This window comes from Cricetulus griseus, chromosome 6, assembly GCF_003668045.3.
Source record: "Cricetulus griseus strain 17A/GY chromosome 6, alternate assembly CriGri-PICRH-1.0, whole genome shotgun sequence".
NCBI lineage: Eukaryota > Metazoa > Chordata > Mammalia > Rodentia > Cricetidae > Cricetulus > Cricetulus griseus.
Genome location: NC_048599.1, coordinates 137,124,636 through 137,142,257, shown reverse-complemented (window position 1 = coordinate 137,142,257; position 17,622 = coordinate 137,124,636). Strand labels below are relative to the sequence as shown.

Below are 17,622 nucleotides of genomic sequence, written 5' to 3'. Positions count from 1 at the left end.
CAGCTCTGTCTGTTGAACAAATTATGCCTCTGCTGGCTTCTCCAGTCCCATGGTAAGCCATCCCTGTGTGCTCATGGCTTAGTATCCCTCCATCTCTGTGTGCTCATGTCTTGGTCTCCCATCATCCCTGTGTGCTCATAGCTTGGCATACCATCAGGTTCTGTTGGTCATCTGTCTTGACCTGTTGCCACGTGATTCTTAGCCTACTCTCTGCATGAGGGTGGAAGGGTGGGTCTCTATTCATTGCTTTCCTTTTTAAAACTTTTCAAAACTTTGATGACTTCGTGTAAATTTCAGATTCATTTTACAATTTAGGAAGAATTCCTTCCAGGAATCTTTGTAGAAAAAGATTCTCTGAGCAAAACATCTACCATCTTCATCAGATCAACTGTGCCTGCTGGCAAGGGTCCAACATGGCTGGGCTTGTTGACAATTGACATTCCCTCATAGAAGGAAGTGTGTGGGGGGTGTCATCCGATCCATGCTTGAGAATTCAGCTGGCCCTTCCAGGAATTTGTATCCAATTCTGTCCTAAATGCTTGACGGGGGTCTTGAGAGAATATATGGGAGGGGTAGTTAATTGAAAGGAGCTCCGTTTATGAAGCGATAGGAAGCCACCATCCACACTGGGTAAAGACTTCCCAGTGGAGAAGCTTTGGGGTCACCCAAACTTCTGTAAGTAAGCCAAATAAACTCACTGGTTCTCCAGACTGAACTTATGTTTGCCACTGGTACCTTGGGAGGATCTTCACTTCTCCCTCAGGGAGGAGTGCTTGCATTGCAACCAGACATTGAATTGCTTAGTGTGTAGAGTAAAGTGAGAGTTACTAAATCTTAATCATATTGTGATAAATAAATTGTTATGGCCCATTTTCTGTATTCTTGGAGCTCATGAGAGTTACAGATAAAAGGAAGCTGTTGGTCCCTCTCTCATCTGGTGGCTGGTGCTTGTCTCAGAGAGCCAGGAAGCTGCAGGCAGTCTGCTACATGACTGAGTTCACAATCAGAAAAGGGGGCAGATTCAAGCCCTAGGATACTCATTAGATAAGATTTTGTGTCCTGAACCAATAGGATAGGGAATTTGGGAAGGATTAGGGTATGCCAGAAGAATGTGACAAGGGTGCCAGTCTATGGGTAAAGAGGACAGGGTTTATTATGACGAGAGACTTTAAAACCATTCTCTCAGGCTGGAGAGTTGGCTCACTGGTTAAGATCACTTGCTGCTCTTGCAGATGACCTACCTGAGTTTGATTCTCAGGCCCCATGTTGAGGCCTCACAACAATCTGTAATACAGCTCCAGCTCCAATCCGAAACTCTTCTGTCTTTCTGCTCACTCTCTCGCACTCTATCTTTCTCTGTCTGTCTGTCTGTCTGTCTGTCTGTCTGTCTGTCTGTCTGTGTCTGTCTCTATGTCTCTGTCTTTCTGTCTCTCTGTCTCTCTGTCTCTCTGTCTCTCTCTCTGTCTCTCTCTCTGTCTCTCTCTCTCTCTCTCTCTCTCTCTCTCTCTCTCTCTCACACACACACACACACATTTAAAAACAAACAAACAAACAAGCAAAAACCCAGAAATAAAACCCAAACAAACCACCATCTCATGCCAAATCAGTTTGTCAGCCTTGGTAGTTTGAGTAAGCCTTGGCCCATTGGCTTGTATGTGTAAATGCTTAGTCACTAGGGAGTTCTGCTGCTTGAAAGAATTAGGAGAAATGTGTCACTGCAGGTAGGCTTGGAGGTCTCAAAAGCTCACACCGGGCCCAGCTTCTCTCTCTGCCTCTCTCTGCTGATTAGGATGTAGCTCTCAGCCACTGTGCCAAGTGCCATGCCTATCTAATTCCCAGCGTGATGAAAATGGACTAAGCCTCTGAAGCTGTAGGCAAGTCTCAATGAAATGCTTTCCTTTATAAGAGTTGCCTTGGTCACAGTGTCTTTTCACAGCAATAGAACAGTGATTAAGACACCAGCTATGCTATTTGGCTTGTTTCTCCATGCTAGTCCCTTTTTACAGAGCAATATATTAAAATAACCGCTCACTTTCACCAATCTCTCTTATTTATTACAGAGTAAAGGTCATGTTTCCCAAAACATAGAAGGTTACACAGGAATGTCACATCTCCATGTATTCAAGTTACTTTTTTGTCTGCTACCAAAGATGAATAGAAGTCAGGTTTTGAGTGTGTTGGGCAAGAACCCTGCCCCTGGGCCAATCCTCATGCCCAAAATAAACATTCTGTGCTCAAGAATTGGGCATTTTCAGTAAGAACACCTAGATTTGCTCACCTTATTTCAAGTTTATAGCTCTTAAGCCTCCTAAATGTTCCTTCAGACATAGGTCAGGTGGGGAGCCCTGGGGACTCTGTGTTATTTGATGGGACTTGGTTGCCACAGAGAGGAAGGGGATGGAGAAGATCAGGCAGGGAGGGTTCAGGTCTGGGCTCCAGGCCCCAAGACCCAAACCCCAGGCCCCAGGCCTCAGGCTCCAGGCCCCAGGCCTCAGGCTCCAGGCTCCAGGCTCCAGGCCCCAGGCCCCAGGCCCCAGGCTCCAGGCCCCAGGCTCCAGGCTCCAGGCTTCTAGGAGCTGCAGAGGGGCTTCCTGAGCTGCTGGCCATGGTGAGAAGGAGGAAGGGAGGCTGGGGCAGCAGAAGGTGAAGGGGCCCAGGTGGAAAGAAGCCTCAAACAGTGGCCTTATCTAGGCCCTATTTGGGGGACACTGGTCTGTGGAAAGGAAGAGAAAGGGTGAGATTAACATCTTCACTTGATTGCTTTCAAATCAGTCAGCCAAGAAAACAACTGCAATAGGAAAATGTCGAGTCCCCAAGACTGCCCTGCCTCCTGCCCTCGGGGCCCCATGATGGCCACACACTACATAGCCTGTGCTCTGGTACAGGCCCATCCATTCTCACATCTCAGCATGCTCTCTCTTCCAGGGAGCCTTGGGTTTCTCTTAGGACATCCTTCCTGACCTCTGCACATGCAAGGAGTCCCCTGCAGCCTCTGTTCCTGACAAATGGCTCCATCACAGCCTTGCCCGTCCTCTGCTGCTGTCTACTTAGGTATGTCTGAACCTGTCTTGTTCCACAGACATGGCTGTGTGTGTGCTGATTGATTAAATGATACCCTGAGTGGTGATGCAAAAGGAGACCCTGAGATCTGGATCACACCCAGGCCTCTTCCGGGTTGTGTCCTTCTCCCTTACTCTGGACTGTCTCTGAGCCACACCCACGGCATGGAGTCAGTAAGTGCCCTCATCACTGTATCTCAAGGTACCACATGAATGAAGCCTGGCAGGGGAAGCATCTAGCACAGTAGCACAGGTCTGGCCAGAAGAACAACATCATGAAGGCTGTTCTTGTGTTGCTATTGCATCATGGAGTGAGTGAGAAAGGGAGGCACTCCTTAAACAGCTGTGGAGCAGCTGGAAGGCAGCTCTTACCAGCTATGTTGAAGATGGGGGCCTTTTGAAGGTGGAATTTCTCCACAAACACCAGGTATTTCCCCAGCCATGTAGGGTCCTCAAGCAGTCTTCTGGCTGAAATTAGACAGCTGAGGTTAAGCTCTCTAAGCTCTCAGTTTTCCTGTATAAAAAGGGGGGAGCAGAGCCCAGGTGGGGTACCAAGACCCTGACCATCAGCTACCTGACCCTGGGTCCCCTGGTGTATGTTGGGGTTGGTCAGATCACCGTGCCACCTCCCTGGTTACCTCCCAGACCCTGTACCTCCCTCTCCTAGTGATCACAACAGTCCCTTCACTGTCTTCTCAAAGCATGTCTGGGCAGCCAATGTGACCCAATTGGTGGAGCAAACGCCCAGTATGCAGAAGCCATGAGTTCTATTCCCAACACAAAAAAAAAGGAAAAGGGGAAGGGGACAGGTCTGATTCTAACAGTCTAATGCCTCCCTGGTAAACAAGTGAGGCCTGCATCCTCCATGTGAAGACCCTCAAGAGCCCAACCTCACACCTGCGCTCACACCTGTGTCCCCCTGCCCCCCTCCCCAACCGACCCCTGATCCTTCTCGGAGCTCAAGGTTCTTGGCTATTTTCAGTGTCACCCAGGACCCTGGATATGGCCAACCCCACCTACTTCCAGTCTTCAAGATGCAAGAGCTACTTGACACCCCCTCATAAACCCCTCAGGCCCTTCTCCCTGATACTTTCCTTTTGGAGAACCTGAAAGGACTCAGTCACTACTAATTCCAGGACAGCACCAGACTGCAGCAGACGCTTGATGCTTATTGACAGAGTAAGAGTGAGTGGGTAACCGAATACGCGAATGAGTGTGTGAGAGAGCGCATGGTACCTGTATGGCGAGAGGCCTGGCTATAGCTTTGAGCTGCCCACACCCCAGAGCAGCCATCACGAGACTCCCCTTCCTGACAGAAAGTCTCTGGTCAGACAAAGGAGTGACTAGCACCTACCCACAAGACACAGCAGCCAGGGCTGGGGAGAGCCATCACCTACCCAGAAGTGCCCACAGGTTGACGACTTCGTTGTCCTCAAAACGTACATAAAGAATAAGGTTGTTGTAGTCGGTGCTGACGAAATGGACGTGCATGCTGCCACCCTCAACTGTGGAGAACCGCGTGTGACACATAATTCTCCTGCCCTTTATTCCCAGGATGCCACTTCCCCCCAGAGAACACCACACTACTGAGAAGATGTGTGGCCTGCCCAAAGCTGGTGGCTCCTTCAGGTGTTGGGCTTTGTGAAGGCTATCTGGACTCCCCCGTTGGACCTCCCTTTCAGCATAGCACTCAGGTTCCCCATGAAGTACTCACAGGTTCCTTGGTACTGGCCTTGGAGCCCCGTTGGATGGACAGTAATGTTTATTCCTGTGCATACCCCCTCTCCTCTAGAAAAGAGAGGAATTTCTATGTATTTCTGCTTCAGAGGGTGGTTGGCTCAGGGCATAGAGAAACACGGGAGGTGACCCAGGCTGAGAGTCCTGAAGTCCTCCTGGTTCTCAACTGCCACTGTCTGGGAGCAGCCTTCATTGCGGTTAGACAGATGGAGAGAGAGGGTGGTGGCCACAGGTGCTGGTCACTGGAAGTAGGGAAAGGGGTCCTGCTCATAGTGGATGGATGATGGTCCTGTTCACACGAAATTAAACCTCCCTGAGAGGTTGAGGCCAGACTCCTCTGTGGGATCACAGCCCTGACTTGTTTGTCTCTGATTGTTTCTGTGCTATACAGACAAAGCTCATGTTTCACGGGGCCCAGCTTGGTCTTGGACTCATTGGAGAGCTAAGGGTGGCCTTAAACTTCTGGTCATCCTGCTTCTACTTCACAAATGCTGGGATTGAAGATATGTACCACTAAGCTCAGGTAGTTTGCCACTTTTTTTTTTTTTTTGGTTTTTTTTTTGGGGGGGGGTTCGAGACAGGGTTTCTCTATGGCTTTGGAGGCTGTCTTGGAACTAGCTCTTGTAGACCAGGCTGGTCTCGAACTCACAGAGATCCGCCAGCCTCCCGAGTGCTGGGATTAAAGGCATGTGCCACCACCACCTGGCCTCGCCACTTTTAAATAACAAGATTGCACATTAAAGAGCCAGACTAGGGATTCCCCCCAAGGCCAGAGGCCAGACCACATGGACGGTCTTTATCTCGGAGGGCATGTCAGCAGGCCTGGCAGCTGACTGTGTGCCTTTTCTGCCAGCTCTTTTTCTTGAGCCTGGGGGCATGCCTGTTGCAAGCCACAGCCTTTAGCCTGGCACAGTATCATGGTCCCTCTGGCCACCCATGCTAACTCCCCAGGGCTCTGGGCAAAAGATAAGAGTTATCACAAGCACTCACTTCTCAAACAGCACAAAGTCCACATCCCCACTGTCTCTGGTCCGGATGGAGTGGAGTGAAAGTCTTAGGGGGTCAGTGGGCAAGACCAGGTCCCTGTGGCTAGTGGCCAGCTGGATGGTAAACCAACGTCCTTCTACCTGTGGGGGTGTGGGCATGGGGACCAGAGAGATGGCTAGTTCTGAGCTTCCGGTCTCAATGTACAGATAATAAAACTGTAAGCCTGGTCAGTAAATGGGCACATGTGTCCAGCATGTACACTGGCCAACCCCACCCCCCAATATCAGTGAACTTCTAGGGATCCCTGGTCAAAGTATAAGCTGTGATTTCCCACTTATAAATATTTGTCTCCATTCTCTTCTAGCTTTCCTCCCCTCTCTGCCTCCTTCCTCAGTGTGCCTCATTTTCCTCAGTGCCCCCTGCATCCCTCCTATCTCTGTTCCCCAGACTCATCATGCCTTAGAACTGCTGCCACTAACCCTCCCAGCCTGGTACTATCCACAGTTCCCATATCTGATTCTGGGCACCAAGAATCCAGAGATGGACAGGCAGAGGCAGACAGGTGCCCAAGACACACTTTGTGCTACATGTCACCCTATGGGGACCTGCCATCCCAGCTCTGGCTTTGCTTCCACAGCCAAGGCTCTACAGACTCCAAGTCTGTGCTTGGACCATCAGCTTCAATTACCAGAGTTGATTAATGGTCCTTGGGTCTACCATGAGTTCCTGGAAAGCTGGGCTAACTAAGCACACCCACAGTGCGATACTGGACCCAGTCCTTATCCCAGCACTGAATTTGGGCCTGGCCATGACACTCACCTCATGTGCTTCAAAGTCTGGCTGCACTGGCACCTCTCTCAGAGTCTTCTGGGCTAGGTCTATGTTAAAGGCCAACAACAGCAGCCAGCCCCTTGCCAGGGTCATGACACCTGGGGCCAAGAGCTGCAGGTCCCAGCAGCTCCCTGTCTCTGAGAGCATCCTAAGGAGCTTCTAAGCAGCTGCTGGCTCACCTTGTGTCCTCCCAGCCCTGCGCATTCCAGTCTTCCCTAGGACTGAAGCAAGCGGGGTGCCACTCAAGTCAGTGAGGCAAAAACATGGTGAGCCTGTTGGGGCAGCTTAAGCACGTTGCAAGGCTGTCCTAGGAGTCCAGGGAGAGGCTGGTGGTTAAAAGAAGACCATAGGTATGCCTGCTCCTCCCTCAAGGGTAGTCCCTTGTCCCCAGGTCTGCCATCTTCCTGGCGTGTCCATCCACCGGCCACTGGAGCAGTAGTGGAAGGAGTTTCCTACAACCTTGCTCACCTCACACTCATAGTTCCTTCCCTGGGTGTGAAGGGAGCACAGGTACATAGATAGTCTCTCTGGACAGCACTTGAGGAATGTGAGTGCCCCACCAGTGTGGGCTGTTACTATACCTGTTTATTTTGAATGCCTCTCACCAACCCTCTCTTGCAGCCTCATGGCCACTCTGCCCCATGGATCCTGGACAGCAAGGGGTAGCCACTTTCCTAGTGTCTTCCTTTGCTTTAGAGTCAGACTCCAGGCTTGTCACTCCTTCTTAATGCCACATTCGCTAGCTCATGCCAAATGTGACACCTTCCTTTATACTGACTTCTTCTCTGGCCTTTTTTCTAGGCCTTGATCTCTTTTGTTCTGCAGGGACCTGGCTCAGGGAAACTCTAGAGAACTGCACAAAGGGGCCAGCTCCATCTTTGGGTTTGTTGCAGGAATAGCTTGTCACTGAATTACCAGAGGTCCTGCTTCCCACTAGGGTTGAGTTAGCTGACCTTAGCTAGGCATTTGCCTGCTCCTTCACTTCATGGTTAAGTTGACTTACAGCCATTGACTTCTAAGGCAGGAAACAGTCATTTGTCTGGGGAGGTCAGAAGAGCAAGGGAGGACCTGGCCTAACCTGCAAGATCTTTCTGTCTATGCATAGCTCCCTTGGGTGAGGTCCTAGCCTCCACTCCTGCCCAGAGATAGAATGACTCATGCTTTGAGAAACCTCATGATGTGTCCTTCATGTCTTAGATGGCAGAAAATCCCTGCCCATGGCTGACCTGGCCTTGACTATTCCTATAATAATAGCTTATTATAGGTTCTGGGAAGGGAGGGTGGGCAAGGACTCTAGGAAGGTGGCAATGCTGCCTCCTCTCACTCTTTGGACCACTCATGTTTCCCTTCTCAGACATACAGAGATGCGTCCTCTCCAGATCTGGTCTAGATAGCTGTCTCGGGAATCCAGAATTCCCTGGGGGCCCCTAGAGCCCAGCTGCTACCCTGGGCATAAGATTTCTACCTGGGGATACTGTCCTTACCCCACCTTATTGGAAGCTAAGTGGACACCACCCCTCCCTATGGGAAGTCCCTGTGGCCTTTGGGTACAGATAAGAAGGCAACCAGAGGAGCAGATGCTGAGTTTATTCATTACATGGAGAAGGGTGAGTCGGAGTTGACAGATGGTCAGGAGTTGATGATCAAAACCACCAAGAGTTGGAAGCCATGGACAACATTGACTCTTGGGTTACATAGGCCTGGACCTGGGGAAGGCAGATGTCCTGTGGTTGATCTCAGGAACCGTTACAATCTAGGGAAACACAAGACTCCAGATCAGTGTCTGGAAGTTTCTCTCCCAGGGACCAGGCTCCTCCCTCCATCACCCTGCAGTCCTTATCTCCTGGGCCTTGCATACCCAGGAGAGTAACATAGTTGAACAAGATTCCATAAGGGCTATATTCCCTGAAGTTCACCAAGTCCTGAACCTGTGTCCCCACCTTGGGGTATCATTCCTAAGACAATGGTTTAAAGGGACGTATGGGTTCTCTCCACACTTTGTATTGCTATAGAGGACATGGTTAATAGGGCTCCCTCTGCTTTCTTGGGGATGTGAAGAAGCAGCCTGGGAGTCCAGGAGACATAATTGAGAGGAAAGCCCTCAGTTTTCTCTCCTGGAGGCCCCTGGGAAGGGGAGTGCTGCTTAGCCCAGCAGAGCCATGAAAGGGTATGTGTAGAGCATGGGTTCTGAGAAAAGCACAGGTGAATATGACTGGTACAGAAATGACTGGGAATATAACATGTGCACACACAAAGGATTGTGCAGAAGTATGCATGCATGCACACACACACAAGTTGTGTGCCGGGATACTTGCTCATGCACCCCAGAACCCTGTAGAGAGGCTGAGTCTTCCTGGGCCCACCTGAAGTTCTGATTCAGGCAGGGCCCTGGGTGCAGAATCCTTCACAAGCCCTGGCTGCTATACTCTGGGGTTATACTTTTCAGGATGTTCCCTGGAAAAGTCTATCTGCCAGTATATGGATGATGAAGACTGGAAGGAGTCTAGTCACCCACTGACTTCAGGAGCTACTTCTTGTTGCGGACCAAAGAGGAAGCAAAGGTCGGAGTTCAATACATGAGTCCCCTTCTCCCTCCAGTACCCCCTCTTCAGATCAGCCCCAGCTCTGCTAAGCCCTACACAGACCTCTCATCCTGCCGTCCCCTTAACACTGTGGCCTATGGCATAGACTTCTAAAGGAGTCACAGTCATCACGGCCACTGTGCCTGGGGTCCCACAGAGAAGAAGCTGTAGGAAAGTAGGCTTACGATTCAAGGACACGTCCATAATGTTGTCTGGTACAATGCCTCTTCTGGATGTGTGTGACTTATAGGGCTCCAACCCAAGTTTACCTGCATACAGAGTCCTGCCTACAGCCAGAAAGATTGGAAGCATAGTTGAGCAAAGAGACCTGTGGTGGGTGGGTGGGGGGTACTTGGGGTAGGGAGAGCAGCTGAAGCTCCTAGTCTCCCCACCCTCCCCACCGGCCTCTCCAACTCAAGGTCCTGCCATTCCCTGCAGTCTTGAGGCTGTTGTGGGTGGGAATGGCACCCACCATGAAGCTCAACCACGATGAGGGTATTTCCTTCACTCTGGTTTTCCAAGTCCATGATGGTGAATTCCTCTGTGACAGCCACAAAAGTCAGATAGTTTTTGCCTTGGTCTATGACAAGAAACCAAATGTTCATGAAGCCTCTTGGGAGCCTTGTGTCTCCTGGTAGCCAGAGCCTTCCCAGCTGGCACAGCCTGACTCGACCTACACATGCTCTGCCCACAGTAGTCAGCAGAGCCCAGGACACAAAGTGACCAGGCAGCCAGTCTCCTGCCTCTGCTCCTCCATCAGTCTATCTCTTGCTGTGTCCCCCAACTCTCTTCCCCTGTGTCTTGATCTGGGTCTCTTCCTGGGCCAGAGTCGGGAAGGCATGTCCAATGAAGGGGAAGGGCTCAAGAGTCTCCCCTTCTGTCTTCTCCTGTTATCTGGACTCCTGCTCCCCACCCCATACTGCCTTGTGTTCCTTTAGCCTCAGCAACATCTGTTCCCAAGGGACACCCTTACACAGTACTCCGGAGCCGCTGCTGGGTGAGGGCTCCTGAGTCCCTCCTCCCTCCCAGCCTCCCTTACACTCCTTGAAGATGGGTCAGCTCTGTGCTGAGTTCATAGGGAGGGGTTTCAGGACAAATGTGGGGAGCCCTGAGAACCCAAGAGAACAGTTTGGGACCAGTCTTCTTGGATTTTTGAAGACATAGCTGCTAGGTCTATATGGTTGCCACCCCCATCCTTCCTGACCAGTCACTTTTGCACTCCAGCAGCTCATCAATCCCCCCGCCCTCCCCCTGCAACATCATGCTACCCAGGGAGGGAGCAGCAGCTACTTTCACTCACAGTCAAAGGTGTAGCGTCCAGGGATTCCAGTCTTCTCTGCTACATAGAATTCCTTCACACACTTTCCATCTTGTCTAAGAGGAAAATAGCCTTCCTGAGCCATGCCTGAGGGGCTGGGTCCTATTAGGTCACCTGGCTCACCCAGAGGGAGCTCTGGATACTACCCAGCCTCCAGGGAGAAGCCCCGAGGATCAGTGTCATCAGGGCCCACTCTGGACTTGAGCCCTGAAGAGCTGGGGATCTGGGAGATGGTAGGAGGTGGCCCTGCAGAATCTGATTAGAGGTCTGAGCATGCCATATTACCTGTGCAAGTAGGTGACATTCAGGTTGCCATTGTCCAGGAGGGCAATGCCAGTCATGAAGCACTGGTAAGCACCTCCTTCCTCAATGACAGACCGGTCAGTGGAAGCCAGATTGAGGGTGCTCCAGTGCCCTGTCACCTGCAGAGTAAGGTTCTATCCTGACCACAGAGTCCTGGGGAGCCATCTCCCTGGATAGTGGATACAGCAGGGAGGAGCCAGGCATGTCCTGCAAAGGTATAGAGTATGGGCCTCACCTCTCTTACTGTGTATTGAGAAGGAGCCTTGGGGACTACTGACTCTTCTCCACCCCCACCCCAACCAAACAGGCCAGCACAGTATATCCACTAGCAATTGGACAATGCTGGTAGAATTTGGTGATTCTATTCTCCAGATCCCTGAAGAGGGATGGTGTCCTCTACCAAATGAGGGCCTCAGGGTCTCTGTGCAATATGACACAAAGTAGAGGGCTTGGTTGCCCCATCTCTCCTATTTGGTCTCTAGGTTCAGGCTCCCCCTGGGGCCTGGCCAACTGCAGTAGGGCTTTCAAGTGGCTCACACTCTAGGGGACCTGGCAGAGTGTCCCCTGAGCTCCTGTCCTCAAGTAGAATGCCACTCCTTTGGTGCCTATTGCTGTGAGCTGCTGTCAAGACACCATAAGGTGATAGAGACCTGGAAAATGCTTCGATGTATGGGGCAGCCCCCTGCCCTGTTCAGAGACCCTGAGCATCACCTGCTCAGGGCTGAAGTCCTGCTGCACGGGAACCCGGCTTTGGTCCTGCAGGGCCCAGGCCAGGCTCAGCCCCACAGTCAACAGCAGTAGATGCTTCATTCCTCTGCTGTGTCTTCTTGGGATGAGTGTTCAGGATGTGGGTGCTCAGAGGCCCCAGCAGGTTGCATATATACTGTGTGGAGGCAGGAAGTCCTTCTACCCCTATCTGACCCACAGGAGCAAACAAGTTTAGAAGAGCATGGAGTTCAGGGGAGGATGCTGTCAGCCCTGGGGCTACAAGATGCTTCCATTGAAAGGTCAGGGTGCAGTCCAGGACTGGGACACTATGTGGCTTGGCTTCTAGACTGAGATGCCTTTGTGAGTAGGCCTGGACACCTTAGATGTGGTACCTCATTGGCCTGGAGAGATAGCCAAGGGCCACGCCCTCAAGTCTCAGCAGGTGACATCTGGGCAGGGTGTATGTGTTCTAGAGAGAAGCCATGCTTCACTGGACTCTTGAGGCCAGTACCCTAGAACTGAGCCACCATGGGGCATGAGGCCTGTGCTTTTGCCTCTAACTTCAGTGACTTATTATTGCCTTGGGATCCTATGTGGATGTTGGCCCCTGAGGAAGTTGGGCCAGGTCACTCGGTGACATGGTTGTGGAACAGTCAAATCTGGCTATGCCATGTGTTTAGAAAAGGGTTATTCTTCATGGCGGGCCTACTGCCAACTTCAAGCTATAGCCTTCCTTCTTTGCAAGATGTTCCAGGTTCTGGGAGGTACCATGGGGTACAGAAACCAGGGGTCCAGACATAAATAGTGCTGAGCCATGGGGAGGACACCCTCAGGGTACACTCTGTGCTCTTTCCATGTGCCCATGGAAGCCCCATGTAACAGAGGCGTCCCTGCTTTCTCAGCCCCAGCTCCAGTGTTAGACTGGAAGCCAAACTATTCAGTCAGTGAGACTAAAAGGATTATGGTTCTGAAGGTCAGCACCATAACTGATCACACATGGGGAAGGGCTCAAGGCCATTCACTTGGGGATTGGCAAGGAGATCTGAGTTCCTAGTCTCTAGGTCACAGGCCTTTCCCCTTCTTTGATGGCAGAAAGGCCAAGGTAGTTCAGGGGCACTCCAGGGGTTTCAATGGAAGGCCCACTGTGCTCCAGGATGAAACCTGGGGGCTCCAGCTTGGTTGTTGCTCTGACTTAGGTTTTCTGTCGTTCAGCTGCAGCTGCTCAGATGGGGGGGGGTGGTCTCTCTGTGTGTGTATGCACATGCATGTGTACATATACACAAGTTCAGGGTTGTATGTATCATGAGTGAGTATATATGTATGCAATATATATATATATATATATGCAGTATGATTGTGAGCCTACAACCCCATGCACTTTACCTGTAAGTGTGCTTGAATGTGAATGTAAGCGTGTGCATGTGTACACACATGTACACATGCCAGCACTTTTCTGCTTGATACATGTTCACATACATGCAATTGCCTCTGTCAGGAAATTCACAATTCTTGAAATGTGGAAATCCCCACAATAACCTCGGGACACCCCAGACTTGTTCTCTGATATGGCCTCTCTAGTATCCACCAAAGTATGCTGGGGGCCTGGCAGAGCTGAGCACAGCCTGGGGCCAGTGTTGACTCTAGGAATATAGTGGAAATCTCTGGGTTGAACCCACTGAGACAGGATCCAGCGAAAGAGGAAAGGGGTAGGATGAAACTGTAATATTATGAAGGACCTAGGTGAAGAGAGCTGTCACTCTTCAAACCCTGGACACCAATGAGAAGCTTCCAGGCAGGGGTGCTGCGGGAGGGACCATGTTCACACAATTGTTGAATGCAGGACACAGAAGTTCCTCCATGAAGTTCCTTTATGGGCAGTGTTCATCACAGACTTGGTGTCAGCACCATCTGGCCCTGGACACAGGAGAGTCACCTGTAAGATGGCAGCCAGTGAGGTCCATGAAGCCTTCAGAAACTTATAGCTCTTCTGGGGGTTCCCACACAGCCTCACTTGACAGGATCCAGGGCTATATTCACCTCCTGTGTCTGAGTGAGGTGAGATGAGGTGAAGGGGTCATAGGAGCAGTGTCCTAGGGAATGGGCCAGCATGGGCAAGGCTCCAGGTCCAGCATGCACTGCCAGGTGGGTCCCCAAGGTGTGAAGTGAAGCTTGGAGAAGGTGCACGTCCCTCTGTAAGATCACAGAGTCAGGCTGGGTCAGGTCCTTGTGTCCATTTGTCCAAGACAGTGAGAAGCTCTGGGCCTGCTCAGACCACACCCTGAGCCGCTTCTTTCCTGTGGCTACCGGGAGCTGTCCAGGTACATGTCCCAGCCACAGGTTACCATGTGCCCTCTTCTCCTGTGTCTGATCATGGAGTCACATTCAAATCCCACCATCAAGAAGCCTGAAAGACCAGATCATGGGAGTGCCTGTGGGATAACTAATCCTCAATGGGCCTGACGGCTGGGCTGGACCCATGGTAAGTGCATGCTTGGTAGATGTCTCCTGACAGCTGGCCTAGACCCATAGTAAGAGCATGCACAGTAGATATTTCCTGCCAGCCAGCCTGGGTCTGCCAGAGGGCCTTGACAACAGCAGCCGAGTCTGATGAGATGACGTGGACCTATGGACAGTGACCACACACTTCAGTAGATGCCTGCTCAGTGGATCTCCTTCCAGGGGGCAGGGTTGGGGAGTATATAAGGCCAACCCCTTCCTGGAATAAACTGAGCTTGTTGTTTTAACTTATTCCTGATACCTGTGTCACTGGTGCCCTGTCTACTTTTCCTCACTCCCAAGGGACACCTGTCAGGACCCTGCAACAAGTGCCCTTACCTTGGGCCTAGCCCACAGGGTACCATCAGAAACCTCTCCCATGGCCAGGGGTGGTCCCTGACTCTTAGATGGAGTTCCCATTCTTGTAGATCAGAAGCTTCCTGTGTCTGACGGTTCTAGGATTGGACACTTGTACTAAGGCAGGTATGGTAGACAGGCAGCTGCAGAGCTCTGACGACACCTGCTGTGGCTGGTTCTTAGCCTCTTAACTGTGAGCTGGCTTCTGATGTGTCATTCACTGTGCTTACCTTAGTGACTTAGTAGACCCAGGGACTTCAGGCTTAGTGATGGCCAAGAGAGTCTGGGAGACATCTGGCTTAGTTCCTGGGGTTCACAGGGATCACTTGCTGGGTGCCTTTGAACAACATTTTAGGCCTTGGAAAGGTGTATGTGTCCCTGCCCATGGCATTCTGGGTCTGGCTTAAGTCCTATTGTTGAGTCATATCTTCCATAGTTCCCTAAATGCAGATTGCCTATGGGCTATTATGAAGCCTGAATCAGTTTTTCATATAAGAGGACTCAGCCTTTCTCTGCCAAATGGCCATCTGAGGAAATGGGGACTGGCTTAGAGGCTGTAGTGTTAGAATCTAGCTGCTATTCAGACCACGATACCTTGCAGCAGCCTGTCCTCTTTCAAGATACCAACAGGCACCCTCCAAAGACATTATTTGTGAGTATTGCTATCAGAGATCCTAGAGACAGAATCTCTCACTGCAGGATTGGTGGCCACACATCCTGGTCCCCATCCTGTTTCTTGTCACTTTAGAGCCCACTGTAGGTATCTGCTGCTGAGTCAGCTGGAGGAGGCCATGGGGGACACCGTAGTTCAGAACAAATGACCCAGATTCTGATACCTGTTGGCCGATACCATGTCTGACTCACTTGAGAGCCCTAGGCCTCCCTTCCTTACATGGCTAGGCTTATAAGGTATGAAGTAGTAAGAAGGCTCCAGTGTTTTCCCAGTGCCAGCACCTCAGCTTCAGGTGCAAAGTGGTGACACTTCTCTTGCCCTCATTGCCACTACCCTCTGTTGGTTGGGTCTGCTAAGTGAGCATGCCCAGAATCTGCCTCAAGGGGCTGTGCCTACCTCTGAAAAAGGGCCCAGGGGAATACACAAGTCCCTCCCAGTGGTGGAGTTAGGGGGTAGGGCACAGGGCAAGGGCACTTCACAGAGTGGCTTATCACAAAGCTGGAGGGGAGGGGTGTATTCATACTGAAGAGTGGGTCACAGCCAGTGGCTATACACCACTTTCCCAAAACCTTAGGAAGAAATGACTGTAATTAGTACTCCAGACAGGAGAAAGGAAGAAAGAAACACAGGAAAGAAGGGGAAGAGGATGAAGCTGGGTAGAGGTGTGACAGAATTGGCTAATACCCAAGCAGCCACGTGATCATAGCTAAGAAAACAGACTGGGGGTCGTAGATGAGCTATGGGGAGAGATTATGAGTGATGTGTGAGAAAGGGGCTGTGAGGAAAACAGATTCTGAAAGGATTTTGTTTTAAATCCAAAGACAGATGTAGCAAGATGTCCCTAGCCTTGACACTTTCTCCCACGATCAACAGAGGAGGTCAGCATTGATGAGGAATGCCTGTGAAATTGTTTCTTTTTTAACAAGGGTGGACGTGGCCCTATTATATTAATCAGCATTGGACATTTATTGAGCCTGAAACAGGAAAAGGGGGAAGAAAACTACAAAGACAGCAGGGAGAAAACAGGCGGAGTTCACAATGATGGGCCTGAAGAGTAACTGTGTGTTAAGTGCCCATGTTTGTCTGACCAGTATGGTCACCTGTCCACCCATCTACCTGTTGGCCTATCCATCCATTCACCTGTCCACCTAACTATCCATCCGCTTGTCTCCCCTATACCAACTCTCCTTCCTAACCGTTCATTCGCCACCAACTATCCTCCACTGATCACTCTCGCATTCACCAATCCCCCACTCACCCTCACCCCCACCCACCCATCCGCCCACTAAATGACTGAGAAACATGGGATGGAGATTATTATGACTCTGTGGTCACAAGAGCATTTTCTCTAATGACATTGAGACTCTGGTGTTTTTACCCATTACTGTTTACAGAGGGGCTTAAAATAGCATAGCTCCTTCCAAACAATGGCTTAATTGCAATCTCTGAGGGTCTTAGAAAGATTATGTAACTTGCTGTAAAGTTACCACAAATGTGGCTTTGGGGGACCCTAGTCAGAGTTGATGGAAATCTGCACCGTGTCTTCCTAAGACTCCACACACTGGGCCTAGACACCACGTGGACCTCCTTCTCTACCAGGCAGAAGTCTGTAAAACACAAGAGAGGAGCTGGGCTGCCCTCCACCCCCACCTCTGGTCAGGAGCACTGAGTTCAGACCAGGGACTGACCCCAGCACAGACCACTTTGGATTCTCACCTCTTGGGTGACCTGGTCATGTGTTGCTCTTTGTCCTGCTGGCCCTCCTTACTTGTGCTGCATAGAAACAGAGCCTCAGCACTGAGCCCACACATGGTCTTCACAGCTGCTCTACCCTTCTGAGTCTGTTTAACCCATGAGGGAGGCCTTGGGGCAGCATCCTACCCTCCCTAACCCACACAGAGCTCTAGCCATCTGCACTGGTGACCTGACCATACTGTTTTGCTTGGACCTCATGATTAGACAGAGGTAACCTGTAGAATTCTTGTCAGAGGGAGACCGCTATCAGTGTGGGGAGTGCTGCCTCAGGATCTGGAGCCAAGAGCCGCTGTGCTCCTGCCCACGACCCACCCAGGTCTTGCTCCCACAAGAAACAGAACTCCTGACCAGCCCATCCTCCCAGACCCTCCAACTCCAGGCAGTGTTCAGGCCCTTTCTAGATTCTTACCTTGATTACCAGGCAGCATTCCACATCTATCCACACATGTGGCCATGTGAGTGTGTGTGTGCCTATATGTTCACATCTATGCATCAGTATGCTCACATGTGTCTGTATGCACATGTCTGTCTTCCCATTTGTCTATGTGTGCCTCCATATGTGAACATGTGTCTGTAATCCGTCGGTAATGTCAGTTTTCTGAAAATTGACATAAAGCTGCTGTCTCAAAACAACAGGTTGAGTCGGGCAGTGGTAGTGCATGCCTTTAATTCCAGCACACAGGAAGCAGAGGCATGTGGATCTCTGTGAGTTCAAGGCCAGCCTGGTCTAGAGAGTGAGTGCCAGGATAGAGAAACCCTGTCTCAAAAAAACAAAAAAAGACAGAAAGAAAGAAAGAAAGAAAGAAAGAAAGAAAG

The 17,622-nt window shown here is 50.8% G+C and overlaps 2 protein-coding genes across 2 annotated transcripts; both read right to left on the bottom strand.

Annotated features, from left to right (window-relative positions):
- Window positions 1-2,687: 2,687 nt before the first annotated feature.
- Window positions 2,688-6,707, bottom strand: LOC113831578 (lipocalin-15). The gene is made up of 6 exons (XM_027422756.2): window positions 6,603-6,707; window positions 5,787-5,923; window positions 4,774-4,847; window positions 4,457-4,564; window positions 3,432-3,527; window positions 2,688-2,713 (listed from the first exon to the last, which is right to left on the bottom strand). The coding sequence occupies exons 1-6, from the start codon at window positions 6,705-6,707 to the stop codon at window positions 2,688-2,690; spliced, it is 546 nt and encodes a 181-aa protein (XP_027278557.2).
- Window positions 6,708-9,262: 2,555 nt separating this feature from the next.
- LOC100761818 (trichosurin) lies at window positions 9,263-14,441 on the bottom strand. The gene is made up of 7 exons (XM_027422727.1): window positions 14,361-14,441; window positions 13,537-13,715; window positions 11,529-11,646; window positions 10,800-10,936; window positions 10,497-10,570; window positions 9,669-9,776; window positions 9,263-9,483 (listed from the first exon to the last, which is right to left on the bottom strand). Exons 1-7 carry the CDS (start codon window positions 14,439-14,441, stop codon window positions 9,263-9,265), a joined length of 918 nt encoding a protein of 305 aa, XP_027278528.1.
- Between the last annotated feature and the right edge of the window lie 3,181 nt (window positions 14,442-17,622).